The 21989-nt window shown below is 33.3% G+C and overlaps 2 protein-coding genes across 3 annotated transcripts in view; one reads left to right on the top strand and one right to left on the bottom strand.

Annotated features, from left to right (window-relative positions):
- Window positions 1–12153: 12153 nt before the first annotated feature.
- LOC126966925 (serine/threonine-protein kinase PLK4) lies at window positions 12154–15681 on the bottom strand. Of its 2 annotated transcripts, none has more exons than XM_050811225.1 (3): window positions 15363–15681; window positions 15194–15286; window positions 12154–14696 (listed from the first exon to the last, which is right to left on the bottom strand). In XM_050811225.1, exon 3 carries the CDS (start codon window positions 14609–14611, stop codon window positions 12620–12622), a length of 1992 nt encoding a protein of 663 aa, XP_050667182.1. In that variant the 5' UTR covers window positions 14612–14696; window positions 15194–15286; window positions 15363–15681; the 3' UTR covers window positions 12154–12619. The 2 variants fall into 2 exon arrangements, with proteins under 2 accessions (XP_050667182.1, XP_050667183.1); XM_050811226.1 differs by having other exon boundaries at window positions 15519–15681.
- An 837-nt stretch (window positions 15682–16518) lies between these two features.
- LOC126966917 (protein phosphatase Slingshot) overlaps window positions 16519–21989 on the top strand; it is a 56743-nt gene continuing 51272 nt past the window's right edge. The window contains exons 1-2 of the mRNA XM_050811204.1: window positions 16519–16913; window positions 19009–19070. Of these exons, the coding sequence (XP_050667161.1) occupies window positions 16860–16913; window positions 19009–19070 (116 nt within the window). The 5' untranslated portion in view covers window positions 16519–16859. The remainder of the gene's footprint in view (window positions 16914–19008; window positions 19071–21989) is intronic.

The following is a 21989-nucleotide window of genomic DNA, read 5'->3' as shown; positions in this document are numbered from 1 at the left end:
ATTTTCAAACACTTATTTTGAAACTTTCAAGCCTATCAATGTGAACAGTGTAAAACGGAGACCATATACAACAACAATATTCTAGAGTACTTTTGATAATTGTATTAAATAAATATAATAAACAAAAATTGTTGTGAAATTCCTTTGAAACTCGACAAATGAATCCGAGAAGCTTATTACTTTTGTCTATAATATTCTCATAGTGAGGTCGAAATGTCAATTCATCGTCAAAAAGTACACCTAGATCCTTTACGAATGATTTACGATTAAGTGTTTGACCTGACAGTGTGTAATCAAAAAATATTCTGTGCTTTTTTCTTGAAAAAGACACAACACTACATTTGGAAATATTTATGTTACACCAATTTGCTAATTCAGTCAAATCCTTTTGTAAAATCGTGCAATCTTTGTTATTAACAATATTTGAATAAATTTTTAAATCATCAGCATAGAGTAAGCATGGACATTTAATCTTCTTGATTAGATCATTGATAAAAATGACAAAAAATAAAGGACCCAGGTGTGATCCTTGAGGAACTCCAGAAGTGACTTTAATTGGACTCGATAGAAAGCCCTTGGCCGCTACTAATTGACTACGATTTGCCAAATATGAAGAGATCCATCTGAGTAACTACCGTGAATTCCGTAGGCTTCTAGCTTGTGTAACAAGATTCCATGGTCAACCTTGTCGAAGGCCTTAGAAAAATCTGTGTATATAGAATCAACTTGCCCTCCATTTGAAAACGCGGTACATAAGTAGTTTTTATAGACCAGTAAGTTGCTAGTGGTAGACCTATTTCTCACAAATCCATGCTGCTGTTCAGAGAGGAATGGTCGAAAGTGATTGTAAATATATTTGTATATAAGAGATTCAAAAACCTTGGCCATAGCGGATAAGATACTGATCGGTCTATAATTTTCACAGCAACCTCTATCGCCGCTCTTAAATATTAAGTTAAAGATTTATTAAATAAAATTGCCAGTGCATTGCTAATCTCATCCACACAGTGAATTAGAAACATGGGGGGAATACCGTCGGGTCCAGCTGACTTATCCTTATTTAGATTTTTAATTTTTTCTCGCACCTGCCCCTCAGTAATCACAACATTAGCCAAAGTATCGCTATTGGCAAAATCAAAGTGTTTATCAGTAGATCTTGAAGGGGTTGAATAAACAGATCCAAAATACGAGGAGAATAAATTGCATACCCCCTCACCATCGATTGAGGTTTGATTGCCATAAGTTATATTTTGGGGAATAGCAGGTCTGCCCTTTTTGTTCTTAGTGAAGGCCCAGAACGGCTTAACACTGTTTTCATTTAAGGAATTTGTAATGGAAGTGATGTATTTATTGTAACAATCCTTGGTTAGAATATGACATCTTTTTCTCAAAAATGAAAAAGTATCATAGTCCCTCGGATTTTTATATTTTTTGTACAGAGTGTGATATTTAAGTTTTTCTTTTACACAACGTTTTAAGACTGGACTGAACTAAACTGGAAATGCCTGGCTTTTAGATTTAACAAAAGAGTATGTTCTTTTATTATATTAAACAGCATATTGTAAAATTTATATATACAATTATTAACATTTGTATCACATAGTATTTCATTCCAATCTACTCGGGCAAGTTTGAATTTAATTTGGACAAAATCGCATTTGTGGAAATTAAGGCGTGCTTTTCCTTTGTCCTGTAGAGGCTAAACAAATTTATTTCCAGTCTCTATAACCAATACAGGGTGATGCAAATCCGGTCTGGTCAAGGGGTCACCTCCCGAAACTTGTATTGTTTCAATAGAAGAGAGAACTAAATCCAAGTATCTATTATTTTTGTTAGGGATATTATTAAACTGTTTAAGGTTACAAAGGTTCATTGTATCAATTAAATGTTCTGCTCTAGAATTTTGTGGTTTAGTTGGTCGTAGTACGGATAGTGAGCTAGAGTACGTCCAAGTAACACCCGGAGTGTTAAAGTCCCCGATGATCAAGAAGTCTTCAGTGGGTGACTCCAGTAATATCTTTTGTAAACTTGAATAAAAATTAGATATATGTTGCGAATTTAAAAAAGGTGGTAGGTAACACACACAAATATTTAGGCACTTGAGGTCTTTCAAATGCACTTTAATCCAAATATCCTCAAATTTACTTTCAAGATGCTGAATTCTTACCGCATTTAAAATCTTTTTGACGCCTATAAGAACACCTCCCCCTTCATTATTATGGATAATAGTGCTGTTACGATCACGGCGAAATACATCATAATATTCAATAAGTGTTTAGCTTTACCTACAACCAATAATATCAATTAATACAAATGTCTAATATCTAACTTGTAACGTAATACCTTCGTAGCATTATAGATCGTAGAAATATTAATCGTGCATATTAACTGTAATAAGCGTATGCCAAAAGATTCGATCAGAAAAGAACATTTCATTTTATATAACGTAATATTAGCTCTGATAAGAACCATTTCATAATGCTGTACATCAACTCATAGAATCATACAGATCACCAGTAGTTATCTCATCGATGTACGAGCATCGTCACGTTCTCTCGACGATCGCAGATATACTCACGTGATCAGTCATTTGCTCCGCGTTACACAACCGCACAGCAAGGCCGAGCGTCCTCGAATGACGTGTCGGGACTCGGGGGTCGATCGCTATTCATGCAATTTTAATCAATGAGCGACAGAGTAGGTGCTGAATACTCATTGACATCGTATGATCGAGGTTCGACGCGAGTTTACACAAACCGCGCTCTCTGGCCGGCTTACTGCGATAGCATTAGTTTTAGAGCGAGATAGAACACATAATATTATTCTCAATTCTTATTGAATGAAACGTTTTACTATTGGTTAAAATAAAGCTTTAGTATTGGTGTGTATTTTCTGAACTTGTAAATATTTTTTAAGTAACAATTGTAATTGGGTAACTAGTTTTAAGAATTTTGTATATATATCATGTAACCTCCAAATAAATCATATCTTCCACATATTCCTCACAGTCAAGCAGTTGTTTTATTTAATCGCCAAACGCTCAGTCTCTAAAAGTGCATGCATGTACATATCGATTTCAGTAATTTTAACTTTATAAATTGTATTTAAGTATTGCCCTTTTCCATGTATCATGCGATAAGGGTGTACGTAAGCAAAATGTTATAATATGGTTGTGGTAATTGTTTACAAGAGACTAAGAGAGATTACGATGAATTCAAATTAATAGTTTTAATTTTCTTTTAGGTACAGCTAATTATTATTTAACAAATATGTGTAAGATTCCAGTTAAACTAAATAAGCGTTAATTTTTAAATATAAACAATTTTTTTTTTAATAAAATTTAAATATTTAGCACATAGTGAGGTTAGTTTTCACTAACATATCGATACATATGTGTATTCATTTTTGTACAACACTAGGTATTTTGACCGAAGTCAAAACTACAGAGGTTACAGAGTTCCTATTATTTCAAGGTTTTATATGTTATTTTTTGCGAACTAAGAAAAAGTTCTGAGGTTGTTATAAGTTAGTTATAATCACTTTAAGATTAAGAGATTAGCGTAATTGTAGTAGGTTCGAAATTGATGTAAATAAATTTGTAGTTATGTCTTTTCGTGATTGTGAATTTAGGCGTATATTTAATAGATAAATGTGTGACTTTGGCAACATCGATTTCCATAGTAAAATGACATGATGCCAACACGGACGAGTAACAAAATTATTTTTTTACTCATCCGTGGATGCCAATTCTACTAGTTTTTTCTGTTCTGTGGTCTGAAGCGCTTAGCAAGTAGAGAGTAGAGGAATGATCTCAAACTGAGAGGATACGACAAAGGGAGACTTTGCAGTGGTAAACGCACATTAAATTAAATAAACCATTTATTTCTTGCTTTTACAAAGTTTTTTAAATATTGTAAGTAAATTAATAGATATATATACTATAAGATTAATATCTAATTATAAGTAAATTTGTTAGCAAGAACCCCGGATTGGGTAAAGGCCTCCTCCAAAGATACCCACGCGTCTCTATCCTGTGCTACGTCTATCCAGTTAGGGCCAGCTGTTCGTCTGAGGTCGTCTTCCCATTTGGTTAGTGGTCTCCCTCGGCTTCTCTTGCCCGCTGGGCCGCTCCAAGATGTTACTATCGCAGTCCATCTCTGGTCTGTACATCTCGCGACATGGCCAGCCCATCTCCATTTTAGTTTTAATGCAAAAGTAAGAGCGTCGGTCGCATTGGTGGTTTTTCTTATTTTAGTATGTGTTAGTTAATCAATTTTTCTTATGTTGAGCATACTCCTCTCTAGCCCCCTTTGACAGGTCCTGATTTTATTTGTGGCTTTAGAGGAGAACTTCCACGTCTGGCATCCATACGTCAGGCATGGTAAGAGACTCGAGTTCATAACTTTTGTTTTGATGTCTGTGGGCATATTACTTTTGAAAATTTCTTTTAGGTTCCAATATTTATTCCATGTTGATTGAACCCTTCTTTCTATTTCAAGTATTTCGCTGTTTTTGGCAAAACTTAGCAATTTTCTCAAGTATATGTATTTCTCAACATGCTCTAGTGGTTCTCCATTGATTATTATAGGGTTTTTCCAGCTGTTGTTAGTCATTATCTTGGTATTTGTTAGGTTCATCTCAAGTCCAACCTTGGCACTGGCATGGTGTAGAGACACTATCATGTGTTGCATCTGGCTGGCCGTCTCTGACAGAAGTATTAGGTCGTCTGCGAACCTAAGATGACTTAAATATTCACCTTTTATATAGAGTCCTAGTCTGTGAAAATCCAGCTTGCCAATGATATTTTCCAGGATTGATATAAACAGTATTGGGGAAAGGGCGTCCCCCTGTCTTACTCCTCTTTTTATGGGAAAACGAGGGCCGATGGACTCGAGTTTGATCCTTCCTACGTTGTTGTTGTATATACTTTGGATAGTTTTTATATATACTTCTTCAACTCCTTGCTCTGCCAAGCTTTCCTATATGCTGTTGTGCGAAACGGTGTCGAACGCTTTTTGGTAGTCAATAAATGTTATGTATAGAGTTTTCTGCTGTTCTTGGTATTTTTTCTATTATTGACTCTATTGTGTGGATGTGGTCAATTGTTGAAAACCCTTTTCTAAAGCCCGCTTGTTCTACAGGTTGTTTTGTTTCTAGTGTTTCACTTATTCGTTTATTAATAATTGTAGAGAACAATTTGTAGAGGCTAGAAAGTAGGCTGATTGGTCTATAGTTACCAATGTTTTTATGGTCTCCTTTTTTATATAACAATATAATGTTTGCTTCCGACCACTGAGTGGGAGTTATCGAGTGTTGGAGTATCATGTTGAAGAGTTTCGATAACGGTGCAGCCAGAATTAACTGAGCAGCTTTCAGTGCTTCGATTGTGATGTTGTCGGAGCCTGGGCTTTTTTCTAGTTTAAGTTTTTTTATTGTTTCTATAACTTCGGTTTCATTGATCTCAATATAATCTTTAAATTGGCCTTCTTTCCTGTTGTTTGGTATTTTTATGGGGTTTTTATTGCTACTGTACAGATTTCTATAAAACTCCGTAGCATTATTTACAATATCGTTTCGTTTGTATACATCTTTGTCCAGATTTTTCAAACCTTTTATCCAGCAATTGTTTGTTCGAAGCTCCTTAAATGGTTTCTTCGTGCTACCGCAAAGCTGTAGGTGTCTCATAATAGTGTCTTGTCTATATTTTAAATAATCTTTTTTTATATATTTGTTAACTATTTTGTATAACGCAGAGAGTTCATTTTTCATGGAGCGAGTTTTATTTTTGGTTGATTGTAGAACTTTTCTTCTTTGCAGCAGTTTTTCAGTTTTCTCTTGTAATATTTTATGTTTATGATTTCTCTTTTTTATTTTTGCAAATTTAAGGCTTTCAGAAATAGCATTACTAATTTTATCATAACAAGTATTTACCGATTCGTTTGTTTGATAATTTCTTGCCTCAGATAGTTTTATTTTAAGGTTGTCCTTATACTTTTCTATTTCCTGTACACTTCTAAGTTGGTATCCTTGTTTATTGGTAAATCGGGCTCTGCTTAGTTTATGTTTGGAGAGCTTTACTGTTCCTCTTATTGCACGATGATCAGACGAGTAGTTCAGGTTCAAAACTTCTAGGTTCTCAAATGATTTTGGTTGGTTTGTGAGAATGTAGTCTATCTCGTTTTTGTGAAGCCCATTCGGTGAAATCCAAGTCCATTTTCGATTTAGATTTTTCTTAAAGCAGGTATTTATTATTGTTAACTTATGTTCGAGCGCAAAGTTTACGAGTTTTTGTCCTCTATTATTCCTTGTGCCGTGTCCATGTTGTTTCATGACCAAATCTTCGTTTTCGTTAGGTGCATTAGCGTTGAAATCGCCCATAAGTATGAGTTGTTTGTGCGCCGTTGTTAGTGCTTTCTCAATTAACTCATATAATTCGTCAATTTCAGTTTCTTTTGCATCTGCCGTAGGGAAGTAGACTTGCAGAATGGATATCTTGTGGTCTCCTATGTCTATGTTGAGTATGGCTAAGCGCTCTGATATACCAATGAAGCTCTCGATATTGTTTTTTATTGCCTTGTTTATTATGAAGCAAACCCCATATTGTCCTGCTGTCTGTCCGATGTAGCAGAGTATAAAGTTCTCATATTCTTTAATTTCACAACCACTACGCCTTACTTCTGAGATTCCCATAATATCATAGTTTATAATACTTAAGCATTTTTCTAGTTCCAATAAACGTTCATCTGAAGATAGAGTCGGATAGGTTTTGTGTTTGTGTTCGTTGAGATTGTATTTTTCTTTGGAGGGTTATGGTCATAATCCTCCACGGTGACCAACCGGGTTGGGGGATATTTTATGTTTTTTGTATTTAAATATTTCTTTGTTGGATCTGTGTGGCGAGGAGCAGCTAATTGCTATGCATTGTTTTTGGAGATTTCTTTATTACTCGCTGTGTTCCGTATCGTTAATTCTTTATTAGTTAAGAAATTTAGCATGCCCGGTTTGATTACTCCTTCTGAGATGCTGTGTGTTCTCACCGTGGGGTGGTGCTGTTGTGATTTGTTCTTTTTGTTTGTTTGTCTGTTTATTTCCTTTGGCTTGTACTCGGTAGATTTTGATGGTGAAGGAGAAGGAGAAAGCTTTCTTTTAGATAGTTCTTGAGGTATGACCAGTTTGTCATATTTTAGGAATGCCATGTTTCCTCTTTCTCTCTCTATTTTTAACTGTACTTGTAGTTGTTTTCTCTTTTTCAAAACGTGTTTAGGGAAGTCTTCTTTCATATAGTAACTGGTGTCTCGCAGTGCACTTTTTTGTTTAAAGATTTTTATCTTTATGCCCAGGTTTATGAAAGATACCACTACTGGGCGTGGTCTATCGTTTTTCTTCCCTAGCCTTTTAACTTCTTGTAGGTCACTATAGGATAGATTGACTGAGAAATGTTGTTCTAACTATTTGAGCATATTTTTTTCTAGAGTATCATATGAAGATTGCAGTTCTTCAATACCGAAGAAAACTATATTTCTTTTTCTCGCCTGCTTTTCTAGGAAGTAGATTCTTTTCTCCTGATTATCTACTATGTCCTTTAATTTTTCATGTTTCTCTTCTAATGCAAAAAATTTTTCCTCTAATATTTTATTTATATTTAGAGTAACTTGTTCTGTCACGTTTTTTCCACTTTCTCTGATCGCTTTTTTATGATCATCTAATTCCAGTTGGATTTCTTTTAGAGCTCTCATAATTTCATCCATTATTGTTATTAAGGTTTTTCAGTAATAGTTTGTTTATGTGTCGCCCTCTAGTGGCCTGTCTTATTTTAAGCTGAACGTTAGATCGAGGTGATATTAGATCGATGCGCTGTCTCAGAATCCAAGTAGCGTTGTCAGACTTTGAAGTAGTGCGTGCTTGTTTTAACAGATGGCGTTGCTAGTATCAGTCTTGTTGGATGACTTATTTGTTCGTTCTTAATCACTCCTGAACACCAAATAATGATCAGAGACCGGCCAAAATATCTTATACTTGCTAATAAACACGAAAAATTTACACGAAAAAGTTCACAAGTCACTGGTGTTTTTTGTCGTTTAACTTTCTTCGGATATTGTCATTGTTGGTATCTTCAATATATACGATATTTATCAAATTTCCTTCCACAATATCACTTTCTTATGCTTTTATATACTTTTTAAATATTTTATTTTGAATGTTTTTAACGGAACCGTTATAAGCTGTGGCACTGTAGCGCCCTCTTCGGTAAACGCACATACTTGTGTGTTAATATTAAACTTATGAATAAACGTTTTTATTAAATCAAAAGTAGTTTTACATGAAAAAAACATAGAATAACAAGGTGTGACAAAGGAGATGTCTTATAAGTTCAGCTTTCTTTTAAAGCATAGACTTACAATAAACTAACGTATAGACCTCAGAAAATTAACAATAGCCGACAATAATAAGTAGGCTCTGACACTACAGAAGTAGCGTCTGTAACTTCATTACAAATAGAAAGGATATACAACTTAGGACGAGTTAGAACCGTACAAAGCTATTGATCTTGCATCTCTATCACGAATTATACAGGTCAGTGCCCTTATCCTATTTTATTGTTTGTCCAAATGTCAACTTTGAGTTAAAACATAGTATCCCGTAGCACGAATAAGGAGGTAAAAAATAACGTAGGTCGGCGGGTGCCAGAACTGAATTTTAGGCATTTCTCCCCTTTTCCTTTCTTTCCTCACTATTTAAAAATTAAGCTTTCCCAACCCTTCAAAATATCATCATTTGAGGTTAGGTTATAACGCTGTTTTCTCTGGAACCTTGTAATGGGAGAGGACAGTCAGGGCTGAGAGGGCACCCCCCCCCCCCCACCTACTTCACACGCTCGTGCTTGCGACGATGTGTTTGCCACTGTTCCCAGGAAAGGAGTAAGGACACTACTGGACCACCTGAATAAAATGCATCCGAAGATAGGTTTTACTGTAGAGGAAGAAAAAGATGGAACGCTACCATTTTTGGATGTACTGGTGAAACGCAAATCCAGTGGTAGCCTGGTGTATTCGGTGTTTAGAAAACCCACACATACTGATCAGTACCTAAAAGCAGATTCCCATCACCATCCGTCGCACTTGTCGTCTGTACCACTCTCATTAATTCCGCCCTTCGTTTGTGCGATTCGCAATTCATTGAGTCAGAATTGAGACTCGTGCGGTAAGTGTTGGAGAGCAATGGTCACAACTGGTAATAGTGTTATCGACTGGCAAACCCGACCATCAAACAGCGGCCTCAACATGTGGAGCGGGTTCCGGCATATCTACCATACATGAGAGGGGTAACGGATCAAATTGGACACCTATTACGACGTAGATATAGCATTAGGACAATTTTCTGCCCCTTGATGCAGATTGGTAGTCTTCTACGATCTCCTAAGGGTCGGGAGCCTCTGGAGAGTCCTGGCGTCTACGAAATTCCATGCGAGTGCGGCAAAACCTACATTGGTGAAACGGGACGCAACATAAAAACCAGACTAACCGTGCTCATCCGCAGTGTACGGAAGTTAGATAGCAATACCTCGGCAGTGGCATACCACGCTCTAAACTCAGACACGTCACATTATATTAGGTTCGATAGGGTGAAAGTATTGGCTCACAATAAAAACGTGTCTCGCAAGCTGCTAGAAGCTATAGAAATTGACCGTCGACCTAATTTTAATAGAGATACGGGCCCAACCCTTGTCTCTTTTAAAATCCTATTATCCTCCTCTGCCACCAACTTGGAAACCTGTGTTACAAAACGCGTCTCGCAAAAAGACCCATAGTACCGATGATCACGTAGTTGACATTGTAAGTACATTCTGTGCACCTGTACACCAATAGTGATGCAGTGTCAGTTATACCGTGCTCGTCATCACCGACGCACCCCGCCCCCCGCCCTATCCAGCCGCGCACTACGAGCCCAAGTCCCAAAGAGTATAATAATATCCAAGTCCTAAGTAAGAGGTGGGACGTTATCGCGAACCCACCACTCTGACCCTAATGAAGGACCTCCGAATGGTCCGAAACTAGTCGGTACCGACACCGACAAAAACGTGAGTAAAGCCGTATTATTAAATAATTTGATAATGACTCACGAAACTTTTAATAATTTAACAGAACATAAGTGTTCAAAATTCAAAATGAAACATAAATTACTTTCATAATGATACTACACATTAATAAAATAAAAATTGTAGGATGTTATAGAGTAACGATAATGAAATTTTATTTAAAAAAAGAAGCCCGCCGAGTTTATTTCGCTCGTTCTTCTCAGGTCTAAGGCATACTTTTGAAGCGAAGCTTTTTTATGGACGTTGGGACCGTTCGCTGCGCAGGCTGTCTACTCGAGGTAAGCATCCGTTGTTCGAGCATTACACGAAAACGTCAGATTTAGAACCTATACACGATAATAAATTATATAAGTATACAGTGTGCTGCGGTGCGCTCCCCAAAACCAAAACGTAAATACTTTTCTGCATGGCATGACGTTTTGGAAAAGTATTTATTTTAAAAACCACGTATTTTCGAATAACCAGAGTAAATTATACCTTACTGTTATTCTTATTTTTAGACAAAGCTGGAAAAGTAATTAATTAGTAAAAATTTATATTATGTTGTTGCCGCGGTAAAATAAAAAAAAGTCATTTTTTCTTATATTCGATTTGTTTATATAATTATGTAGGTACTGTAAAAATAATAATCGTTCAATACCTACAAGGTAGCCGGTAAAACCGGAACTTTAAACAACGAAAAACGAGAGCATCCGATCGTTTCGGAAAAAATTATACTTTTGTTGCTGTTGCATACCGTTTATAATTGCATATTCTGGCAAAATCGTTTAATTAAAGTTGTCTTCTTCGGCAGGACTCTGCAGACGGCAACTGTTCGCATACCGTCATAGTTCAAACGCGTCGCTGTGTGTATTTCGTTATAATATAAACGATTTGTTATGTTTTTTAAATGATAGCCCTAGCTTCTAGGATTAATACACAAATAATATTTGAAAACAAAATCCACAACCTGAGAGTTGAACAAAGCATACTTTTAAGGTCGAGCCAGTTATACGTCGTCTTCACAATTAGCGCTTTATTAGAATTTACAATTACTTCTCACATTACTTCACTTAATGTACGAATATGTAATTAGAAGGCAACCATGCCAGGCAACTGTTGTAGGTTGGCTTGCTGATCGTTTGTGTTAACTGTTAAACACGTTAGTAACCGATTGACAACTTACTGAACAAAGAGGAGGTTAAGTTGTAAGGAGGCAGATTAGAGAGAACCAACATTGTCTATGGAATTAAAGTAAAGTAGACTTATGGTTTTAATATTTGTAACAATACAAGGTTTTATTTTTACGATACATCACTCGAACGGTAGCTCAGTTGGCAGAGCACTGGCACGGAACGCCAGAGGTCGTGGGTTCGAGTCCCGCATCGTTCATAAAATATTGTTTTCAAATTTTATTTGTCATTATAATATCAACCGATAAATCAAGATTTTTCGCTTCTTTGAAGCGTCCCTATACGGCAGTTTTTTTTCGAATGGGAATGGAAAACCTACCCGTTTTTAACATTCAATGTGATTTTAAATACAAATGTTTGAATTTGAAAAAAAAAACGGAAGAGTGTAGCAGCAAGTGGGGAAATGCGCGTTATTTGATTACAAATGAGCGCGCTTGGTGGTATTTTACCTTGTCTATTCTTTGACATAATACATTAATAATTTTCATTTGACTTATTTTCAATTATATTATTTATTATACACACAGGAAATATTTAAATGTTTACACTTCTTGAAGTGAAACTTTATCGACGTATGAGAGAAATTTTATAGGAAACCGTCACGATTTTCGGTTACGCGCCATCTTGTTTTAATCCAAGATGGCCGCCGAGCAAATATATGATTTCAACATTATGGATATCGTACCCGAGCTTCTCGAGGTTGCAGACAACGAATTTGGTATCATTTTTGAAATCCAAGATGTCCGCCGCGCAAAATGATGATTTCAACAATATGGATATCGTATCCGATGTTCTCGAGATGCAGAGAACGAATTTGGGATCATTTTTTTTATTACTGTATTTGTGACATATATAATAATAACTATTTCTGAATTTATATGAATATTTGTATGCATGTCTATAATAATAAAATAGCTTTAATTTAATATGAATTTTTTTTTCTTAAGCCTTATCGAATTATGTACCAAATTTCTGTGAAGTTGTAATTAGTGGAAATTTTTTATTTTATTACATATTTTTATGTATATAATATGTTTTTATAATACTATAAATGTTATTTCAACAACATAATTGTTCTATCTTTCTTCATAGAAATTTTTATGGAATATTATGTAGCAATTATAAAATATAATATAATCAGGACAGAGAGACTTGTATGTAGAAACTGTCAGTATTTAAGCCCCACAACAAAAACGTGATATTTATAGTCATTACTATATATAGTTTTTTTTATATAATTTAGTATATAATCTATATTACATGTATATTAAAGTAATTAAAAATTTACATTAAATCACTTAAAATATAAAATACTGTTCGAATAAATTTTCGTTTGTATTATTTAAATTTACTATTTGTCACTTGGTGTGTGACTAGAACAGGGTGTTCCTCGATGAAATGATCCATACTGAAAATGAGGTGTTGGCCCTTTCTTTGATACACTTTGAGTTATAATATTTTCTAATGAACTTTGGACTGGAATTGGTCTCTTTCCAATTATCAACGGATAACATTCATCAGAAATACATGATAGAGCACCTTGAATTCTTTTCATTTTATTTGCACAATCTTCAAAGTGATCACTTAGATATTTTAATTCTTGTGCTTCTGTCAGAGAGTGATAAGTTTTTAGAGATTTATCTATAATTTTAATACCCTCACTTGCACTGCTAGTAATTTTTTCTCCACTATAAAAAAACATTTCAATATCTGTTCCATTTTCCATCAGTTGACATTTAGCCATAGATGAATAAAGAGTTATTTTTGGTGTTTTAGCCTTGACAAGATCTACAAAACGAGCAGCATATAAATACTTCTTCCAATGTTTCTGTGGTAGGTTATGGTATGTAAATACCTCATCTACATTAGGATTATTCTCATTATTGTTTCCCAAACTTTTATCTGTTGCTGTTATAAGTATCTTCATGCCATCTTTTGAAATTTTGCATATTTCTACTATCTTTTCTTCTCTTTCTCTACCTTTTCTTTTTATAAACTCTACAATCACACCACTACAATCAATTTTAAGTATGGCATTTCTGGTTCTGTGAGATATTGAAGGCAATCGATCAGCGCACAATGGTGGTACTCCTATGGATTGTGAATTGATTGCAGAAGGCTTAGTATTACTTTCTGTATTGAATGATTTAATTTTCAATGCTTCAGGACAATTGCTGTTGCTTGTCATTCTCACAGTATCTGGGATATTATTAGCTAATGGTTGAGATAGATTTTCTAATTGATATAGAATAGGTGTAGATATTTGATTGTAATTATCAAACAACTTGAATGATCCACTATTGCTTGTACCACAATTATTATCAAGCCTCATTGCATTAAAAACTTGCCCAACATCATTTCTGTCTTTATGAACAAAATGGTCATGTTGTAAGTTATGCTTATTATACTCATACTGTAAATCTGGGTTAGATTTTTTTGAATACATTAGTTTGTTACTATGTTGTGTGCTATGTAATGTTGTCAAAAATCCCGAATCCTTTGATAAGTCTTGCTTTATATTAGTCACACTTTCATGATTCATATTAGTTAAGAATGGATGTTCCAATATGCTTTTTAAAGTAATGCGCTGTGAAGGATCCTTGCATAAAAGTCTTTGTAGCAAGTCCTGAGCTTGAATAGATAATTCCAATGGTATTTTGTAATCTGCGTTAATAACTCTATTTAGAGTTGTTTTTACATGTTGGGTGTGAAATGGAGGACTGCCAACTAATAATGTATACAGCATACATCCCAGTCCCCAAACATCTGCTGGTAAGCCATGGTGCTCTCTTGAAGCTACTTCTGGTGAAATATAATTAGGAGTACCACACATAGTCACATGTTTTTCATCGGGGCCATTTAATTGTGTTGCAAGGCCAAAATCAGCAATCTTTACTCTTAAATCCTTAGTCAGCAGTAAATTATTAAGAGATAGGTCTCTATGTATAATATTGTGAGTATGAAGATACACAACCCCACTCACAACTTGTCTAAATATATCTGAAGCAGCCTTCTCGGAAAGACCTCTAGTACCTAATTTAAAATGCTTAGCCAATTCTCCATTATGAGCTAATTCTAAAACCAAATATACATAATGTGCATCTTCAAAAAAAGTGTATAGTTCTAAAATTGCAGGATGTTTTAAGCGAGAATGTATTGTGACCTCTTGTCTAACACGTCCTATCATACCAGCATTCACCATTAAAGCTTTGTCTATCATTTTGATAGCAACAAATAGTCCCGTTTGTCTGCATTTTGCTCTATATACATGAGCAAAACCTCCTTTTCCTAGATGTTCCAGAATTTCATAATCTTCTATTTTCTCACCAAACATTATTTTCATAAGTATAATAACAAATTTATAAGAAAGATCTCATTTTGAGGAGACAGCCACATCATTGTTTGCATGATCATTCTTTACCTGCATACTGGAATGAAATTGAGAGAAATAAATAGATAAATCACTTTAAATATATTTCTATTAAAGCAGTATTTAAAAAAAATGTAATTCACATTATTAACTTCATAACTAATATGTTAAGATATTATATCACTCAAACTACCACAATTGGGTGGCTTAGGCATTTTAGGCTCTAAAGTCGTAAGTATAAACTACCATATCATGTTTAAAACTTTGTTCATATTATTAGATAGGCAAAAAAAATATATGTTCTCAACTTAAAGTGTAGGTACCGTAATCGAATTAATATACAGACATGGATTTCTTTACCACTCCTCTTAAATTGGTTTTACTATTCATGTTACACCCAACAAATAACTTGAAAATTACAATTTAAAAGAACAACTGAACCAAATAATATTTATGATTGTTTGTCAATAATAGTGCTCCAGTTTAACCCTTTATTTAAATTCCTAAAACTCGCCAGTTATTTACAACACATAAGGGCTTAGTATTTTTATTTACCTTTTTCACAATCCATTCAGCATCTTGTATACTCTTAGCTATTATTTCTCTAACCCGTTCAGAATCAGTTTCAGTTTTATGCTGTTTATAACTCTGTAAATAATAAGTTATTGGTATACTACAATTCGTAATGTACAAAACATATTCTAACTTTTTTTATAAAGATCACCTGCTTTATAGCGAATTTATAATGTTTACAAGCGTCCGGCGGTAATGTTTCACACTTGCGTAACAAATATTTATAAAGTTGTAACGATGACATTACACGAACTAATGTAGCATCATTCGACAGAAATCTCAAAGAATTATACAACATTTCATTCACCTTTAACAATACCGTTTGACGATATTTTATTTATGTCCGCTGCAGTACAAAAATAAAATTATTATGTAATATGTTTGCAGACTTTACACTTTGCATCAATAGTCAGTAGGTAGGTAGGTACTCAAATTAGCCCAATTTACCAATATATTATTATACTCTTTGCAATTAAGTAGCCGTAGCACCACAGAACACTATTATGCGTAGCAAAGAGAATATAATCACTACGTTTATGCGTAGCACTATCACAACAGCACAGAATATTAATAATTCTCCGGCCGCAGAACACACACACTCTACAGTTAACGGAGCACAACACTATTGTCTACTACTCTAACGAGCAAAGAATATTAAATTAATATCCAAAGAATTTATTACTTACTCTTTAATTTGTCCATTTTATTTTTATTAATAGTTTTTTGACAGCTCGACGACTGACAAATTACAGTGATGTTCTAAACGACGTATTAATCGATATCAAATATTTTTTCTGTAAAAAATATAATAAGAGTGTTCTTTCGAACTATCGTTAGAACATTGATCGTGAAAATGCTGAAAGGACGTATTTGTGCATTAGACTTGTCGAAAGTCCTCCTATTATGGCTACGATCTGCTGGTATTCCAATGACGAAAATAACTACCTTAAACTACCTTTAGTTTATTTTCATCATTGGAAACCTTTTGCTTTTGATCCAATTTAGTATAAACTATATACGCATTATTCATGACTATATCAAGACCATATGCAGCGAATATACATACAAAAAACATGTACATATATATGGTACCAACCATTTTTTGTTAATCTGTCTTGTATTAAAAACTCTTATGTCAAAGTTTAAAATTAAAATAAACCGTTACCCAACCCATTTTGAGATCCAACTACTGAAAATATTATAGAGTATTCAGAATGTACGTCTAAGTTCTCATTGTATTTTAAAGCTTAACCTGTGTTCAGACTTTAGTTACAGTGAATCTTTCTCTTTGTTTTGACTAACTTCAAACTTGTGGAACGAGTGCTGTCGATAGAAACTTTTGTGTATTCGTATTGTGTAATGAAATTCAATGAAATCTCAATTTATTAGCCTTGTTTTACAAATGTTTAGTGGTGCTAAATACTAAATTAACGTTGTTATCATATAAGTGACATGGCTGTTAGTATTAGAGTTATTTACGGAATCATCTTTTCAGTTCTCTCGTAATCTATCCTGTTAGTAATGATTCATAATATAGTTTTCATGATTACTTTACGGTAACGTGCTTTATGTCAGTATTATTTATTTGGTGTGTGTTAAGTGTGTATAAAAATAACGAAAATAATGATTGAATAAATATAAATGTGGTATGGCACTTGTCACAATTCGTCGTACCCCGAGTGTCCAATCGCCTAGAAAAACGGTATGTATTACGGATGTAATAGTAAGGTCAATAAATTTAGTGTAAACCTGAAAACAATTAATAATAGATCCTTCTTTGAAGAATTTGAGCGAAATATAAATTGTGTTAAAGCTTACTAACTGTTGATATAATGGATAACATAAAAACGTACTGTTTCTATTATAATTAATAAACTATGCCACTGTTCTGTAAAATTATTAAAAATTATGATTTATTTGTGTATATACTATTATTTGTGTCTCATGTATTAGATTATTATTGAGTAGAATGCAATTATAATTAGATCCTAATATAAGGAAATTGAACTCTTTAAGTGATAAATGTTATAAACAGATAATATATTATAATGCCTAATGAATGAATGAAAAGATGATGCTTGATTTTTGTTTGAGTATATTCCAGTTTTAATTGTATGTTATGTTATCATTTTATTTAATGTTGTGTTGTATTAATAGTTCCGTTTTATTTTCAGTATGATTTTTGTAGAATTGTACACGACAGTGAATGCAACGCAACAATGATTTTTTTCCACTTTTTAATGGCCATTCAAATAAATATTCACAAAGATAAAAACAAGGTCATTTATCTAAATGACATTTATTTATGAATATAGCTATATCAAAATAAAAAGATGGATGTAGAAAAAATGGTTATTTTGTTTCCAAATCACATTACATTATTGATTTATTATATGTAGTTCAATAAACTATGTATTATATTGAGTTTTTTAAAAGCTATAAATTTTAGTCAACCATTTTTGTATCAAGTTCCAACAAATCACCCAAAACCACAAACATTGAGTCAACAATCAATGACAAATATTCATTCATTTAATCATAAAGCTTTCACATCATTAAAAGGATGGGGACACTGACACAGCAAATACAAGCTTGACCTCTTATGCCATCAAGGTTCAAACCTACTTTATTAACATAATTTTAATAATATGGCTATTTTATCATCACTTGTGAAATATCATAGAGTGAAACACTCTATATTTTTGTTAGTTCTTATTAATTAGGTATATTGTTTTATTTACCTTTTTTAACTCATGGAAAGTATTTCATTATACCCTTCCGAAATTGGCAGCGCTCCAAGACACTAGATTTTTCAGATATACCAATAGTGAGAGTGCTGTACTACCTTTATTTTGTTTATAAGATGGTTTATTTTGCAAGGTCTTATAGCTTGTTTTAATAGGTTTCAGATACACTTACTCAAATCCTCCTAATTATATGCAATCTATTAATACTCATAAAATAATATGCATTGACTGAAAGCTGTGCTAGCGCCAAAATCACGCTGATCTGAGGCATACCACACATTCAGATTTTACCGGAACGGAAAGTTAAATACCAAAGAATAAGTAAAATATTAATTTAGTGCTGTGATAATTTGAATTTTTAATCTAACACCTATTTCTTAATGTCAAATAAACTATTAATGAGTGAACATACAAGTATATGTGAAAGTGCTCATATTATGTCAACTGATAAATAAATATACTATGTGTAAATGTATATTATATACATAGTATTATTTAGTTATTAGTTGTTGCTGTTGTCGTAAATGGAGAGACTTTCAGACATGTTATTATCTATAGTATACTGAATTTGACTCATTTTATACACTTATATGTTAGACAGCTATTGAATGGTGTTAAATGAAAAGTAAAAAACAATATTAGATGTTTGCAAAAAGTATTAAAATTAATATTTATCATATAACTGCTATGAAATAAACAAATATTACAAACATGTTCATACTTATTGGTACAAGAATTTGAAAAAAAAAACAAGTAAAACAGTTTTGGTGCAGCCAAAGGTTTGGTAAAATTTCTGTTAAAATCATGGCAGCGAATTTTTTACTAAACAAGAAGCTTTGGTCTGCCTCTAATTATTGAACATATATGGATTAATATACTTAGAAATATATCTATTTACTAGGGAGTCATAATAATATATTGCAACAACACTTCATCAGTTCATAAAGGGGCTTTGTCACGGGGAGAAGAACTGATAAGAAACTCCAAGCTACTACTTAATATTATTGTTATTCAATTTATTTGTTATTAATTTTTTTTTCATTGTTATAGGATGAGGAAGAAAAATCTAGTGATGTTACTGAAGAAGATGTTGGGAATCAATCAACCAAAAGGTAATAAGAAATATTTCGCTTTTATATAAAATCTAGCCTGTTTATATAAATGATATAATATATATTATACATATATATAGCTGCTGCACCTTTTTCTGATGATATGAAATGGAGCCTTAAGTAGTGGAATCACCGAGCTATATAATAATAATAATCATATACTGTGTTTGTTGCCCATTCTACATATCCTCAGACTGACATAATTTGGGTGGTGAAGGATGTTTAAATGAATTCTGAATTATCACAATGATAGCAATAATTACATATATTTTTTATTTGATTGATTTATATTGCTATACAAAACAAGCAGTGTTGGTTGGCCCCACAAGATGGGCCGAGGATCTGGTCAAGATTGCTGGAATATGTTAGACAAAGGCAGCGCAGGACTGATTGTCATAGAAATCTTTAGGGGAGGCCTTTGTCCAGCAGTGGACGTCTTTCGGCTGATGATGATGATAATATTATCTAGAGCTGGTGGTTAATGAGACCAATGATTTTAAAGAACAGGGAGTTTATTGCAATAGGTCTGTTGTCAAACAGATCCTAACGTTTAGGGGTCGAATCTCTTGCTCAGAGTACAATGCTTTATAGTTTTCTTTTAAATTACTAAACAAGTAGGTGCCCGCTTAGACTATTGCAATGATACACAAAATATTACAGAGAGCTTGCCCTGAAAACTGTGTTAAAATTATTATTAAATAATTATGTTATGTAGCACTTAAAAGTGAATAGTAATACACACGTCTTAAATTTGAAAAATCGGTCCAGCCGTTAGGAGGAGTCCACTAACATACACATGAGCAGGAGAATTATATTATACGGACGGAAATGAGACTCTAAAGTCTAAACCAATAAACAAAAAAATCATCAAATCGGTCCAGCCGTTTAGGAGGTAGTTCAATTGTGAATCTAAACCATTCTCGAATCCACCTGAAGACGCACACCAATCTCAAATTCACTGGAACACACAAAAAATCATCAAAATCGTTCCAGCCGTTTAGGAGATAGTTCAATTGTGAATCTAAACCATTCTCGAATCCACCTGAAGACACACAGAAAGTTTCATTAAAATCGGTCCAGACGTTTAGGAGGATTTCAGTTACAACAGACGCACAAAAGAAATATATATATTAAGATTTATTTTTGTGGTTATCAGACTCATAGATGCGATGCTTGAATTATATTAATGAGAATGAATTTTATGATACTCTCTGCTCAACCACCGCCACCATAGGAATTGCATACATTTATTTTGTATTTTATAATGTGAGATGCATTGGTTGGATTGATTGATTTTCCAAACTAATTTCATAACTTGGTTTTATTGTTTATTATCTGTAGATTGTTGTCCGAATATTTCATTATTTTATTTTAATTAACATAACAAAAGAGTTGCAACCATAAAACAAACTCAGATGTGGGTCAAATCAGGCTATCCATCATGTTATTTAAATTTCGCAACACCCGGAGGTGAAAATAGGAACTATGTCGTGTTGAGCATTATGCAAAATGGAGAATCTCGTCATGAAACTCTTGCAATCTTCACATTGTGAATCATTTTGTCACTCCTAATTCTTTGTTAATTTTTATTTGCTTCGTACCTTTGTATCTCTGTAACTTCGGCAATAATTTGTTGATATTAATTCTTTTTCCACTTTCTCGTCATCCATAACGTTGACAAAACGAAACTTCATTGGTGTTTAGGTATTGCTTTTAATATTTTTACCAATTTTGGTGTTATAGTATCCACCTGGTCCGATACGTGTTCATCTGCCCAATAACATGTGTGCATAACTTATTGGTTGAGTTGATAAGCGTGTAATTGTAACAAACACCCACAAAATCTGTAATGCGAATGCATTCATACTATTTGAATTAGTAAGTGTATCGCTGGGCGAAGTATATTTTACAATACTCACTTCTGGAAAAGTATCGTCTACGATGTTCTGACATGTACAAAATACATTGCGAAATAGAAGAATTGTTAATGGTATGGGAAATTAAAGATTACTTTAATAAAGCGGTCCTATTTCCGGTAATAATTGTGAATTAAAAGTAAAAGTCCCGCTGTGTTTTCATATAACTTTTTCAGGTCTGAAGACTGAAGCATTTCTGTTTCATTTGTCTTATTTTAAACTAGCTGACCCGACAGACGTTGTTCTGTTCATTATAAAAAAAACCTCGTGCGTGTAGAATTTCGTAAAATACGTTCTTAGCTGACCTCTACTCGGCGAAAAGAATATTCCCACCATTTCAAGTCTTTAGCTCTAATGGTTCCAGAGATATATACGTGGAAATCTCTTATATATATATATATATAGATAAAAATATTTAAATTTGAATAATTGACATAATAATTGTTACCATTATTGACAGCTATTGACAAGCGTATCATGAAATAAATATTCATTCTTTTGAATACTAAATTAATAGTAGTTAATAAAGACTAAAAAACACGTTTTTTATAGAAAACCGAACTATAAATAAAAAATCTATTTTGAAATTTAAGATTGACATCAATTCCTGTCTTAGAGACGATAGATGAAAGTTATATCAATTAACAAAAATCTTATTTTGCTTATTGAAAAATGGTATAATTTTAACAAATTAATGTATTGCCATGGTTCCTCAATAAATCTACGAAGTTTGAACGAAATCTGGCCATTTAAAGTGGGTCAAAATCGCGCCCGAATGAGTCGGTTACAAACAAACATACATACAGTTGAAGCTAATAAAAAGCGTCTAATTATAACTTATTCTGATACCTGTTTTTTTTTAATTTCTCACCATATTATAAAACTAAAATTGTCTGATAATCACTCAATAAATGCATAGAAATATATTATGATGAAATTAGATTCAGTTTTGATGGGTTACGGTTGTTGAATTATATTATGTTGTTACTTCAAATTGTTAAAT

The sequence above is a fragment of the Leptidea sinapis genome, chromosome 11 (genome assembly GCF_905404315.1).
Source record: "Leptidea sinapis chromosome 11, ilLepSina1.1, whole genome shotgun sequence".
NCBI classification, from domain to species: domain Eukaryota; kingdom Metazoa; phylum Arthropoda; class Insecta; order Lepidoptera; family Pieridae; genus Leptidea; species Leptidea sinapis.
This window is presented reverse-complemented; position numbering and strand designations above follow the sequence as displayed.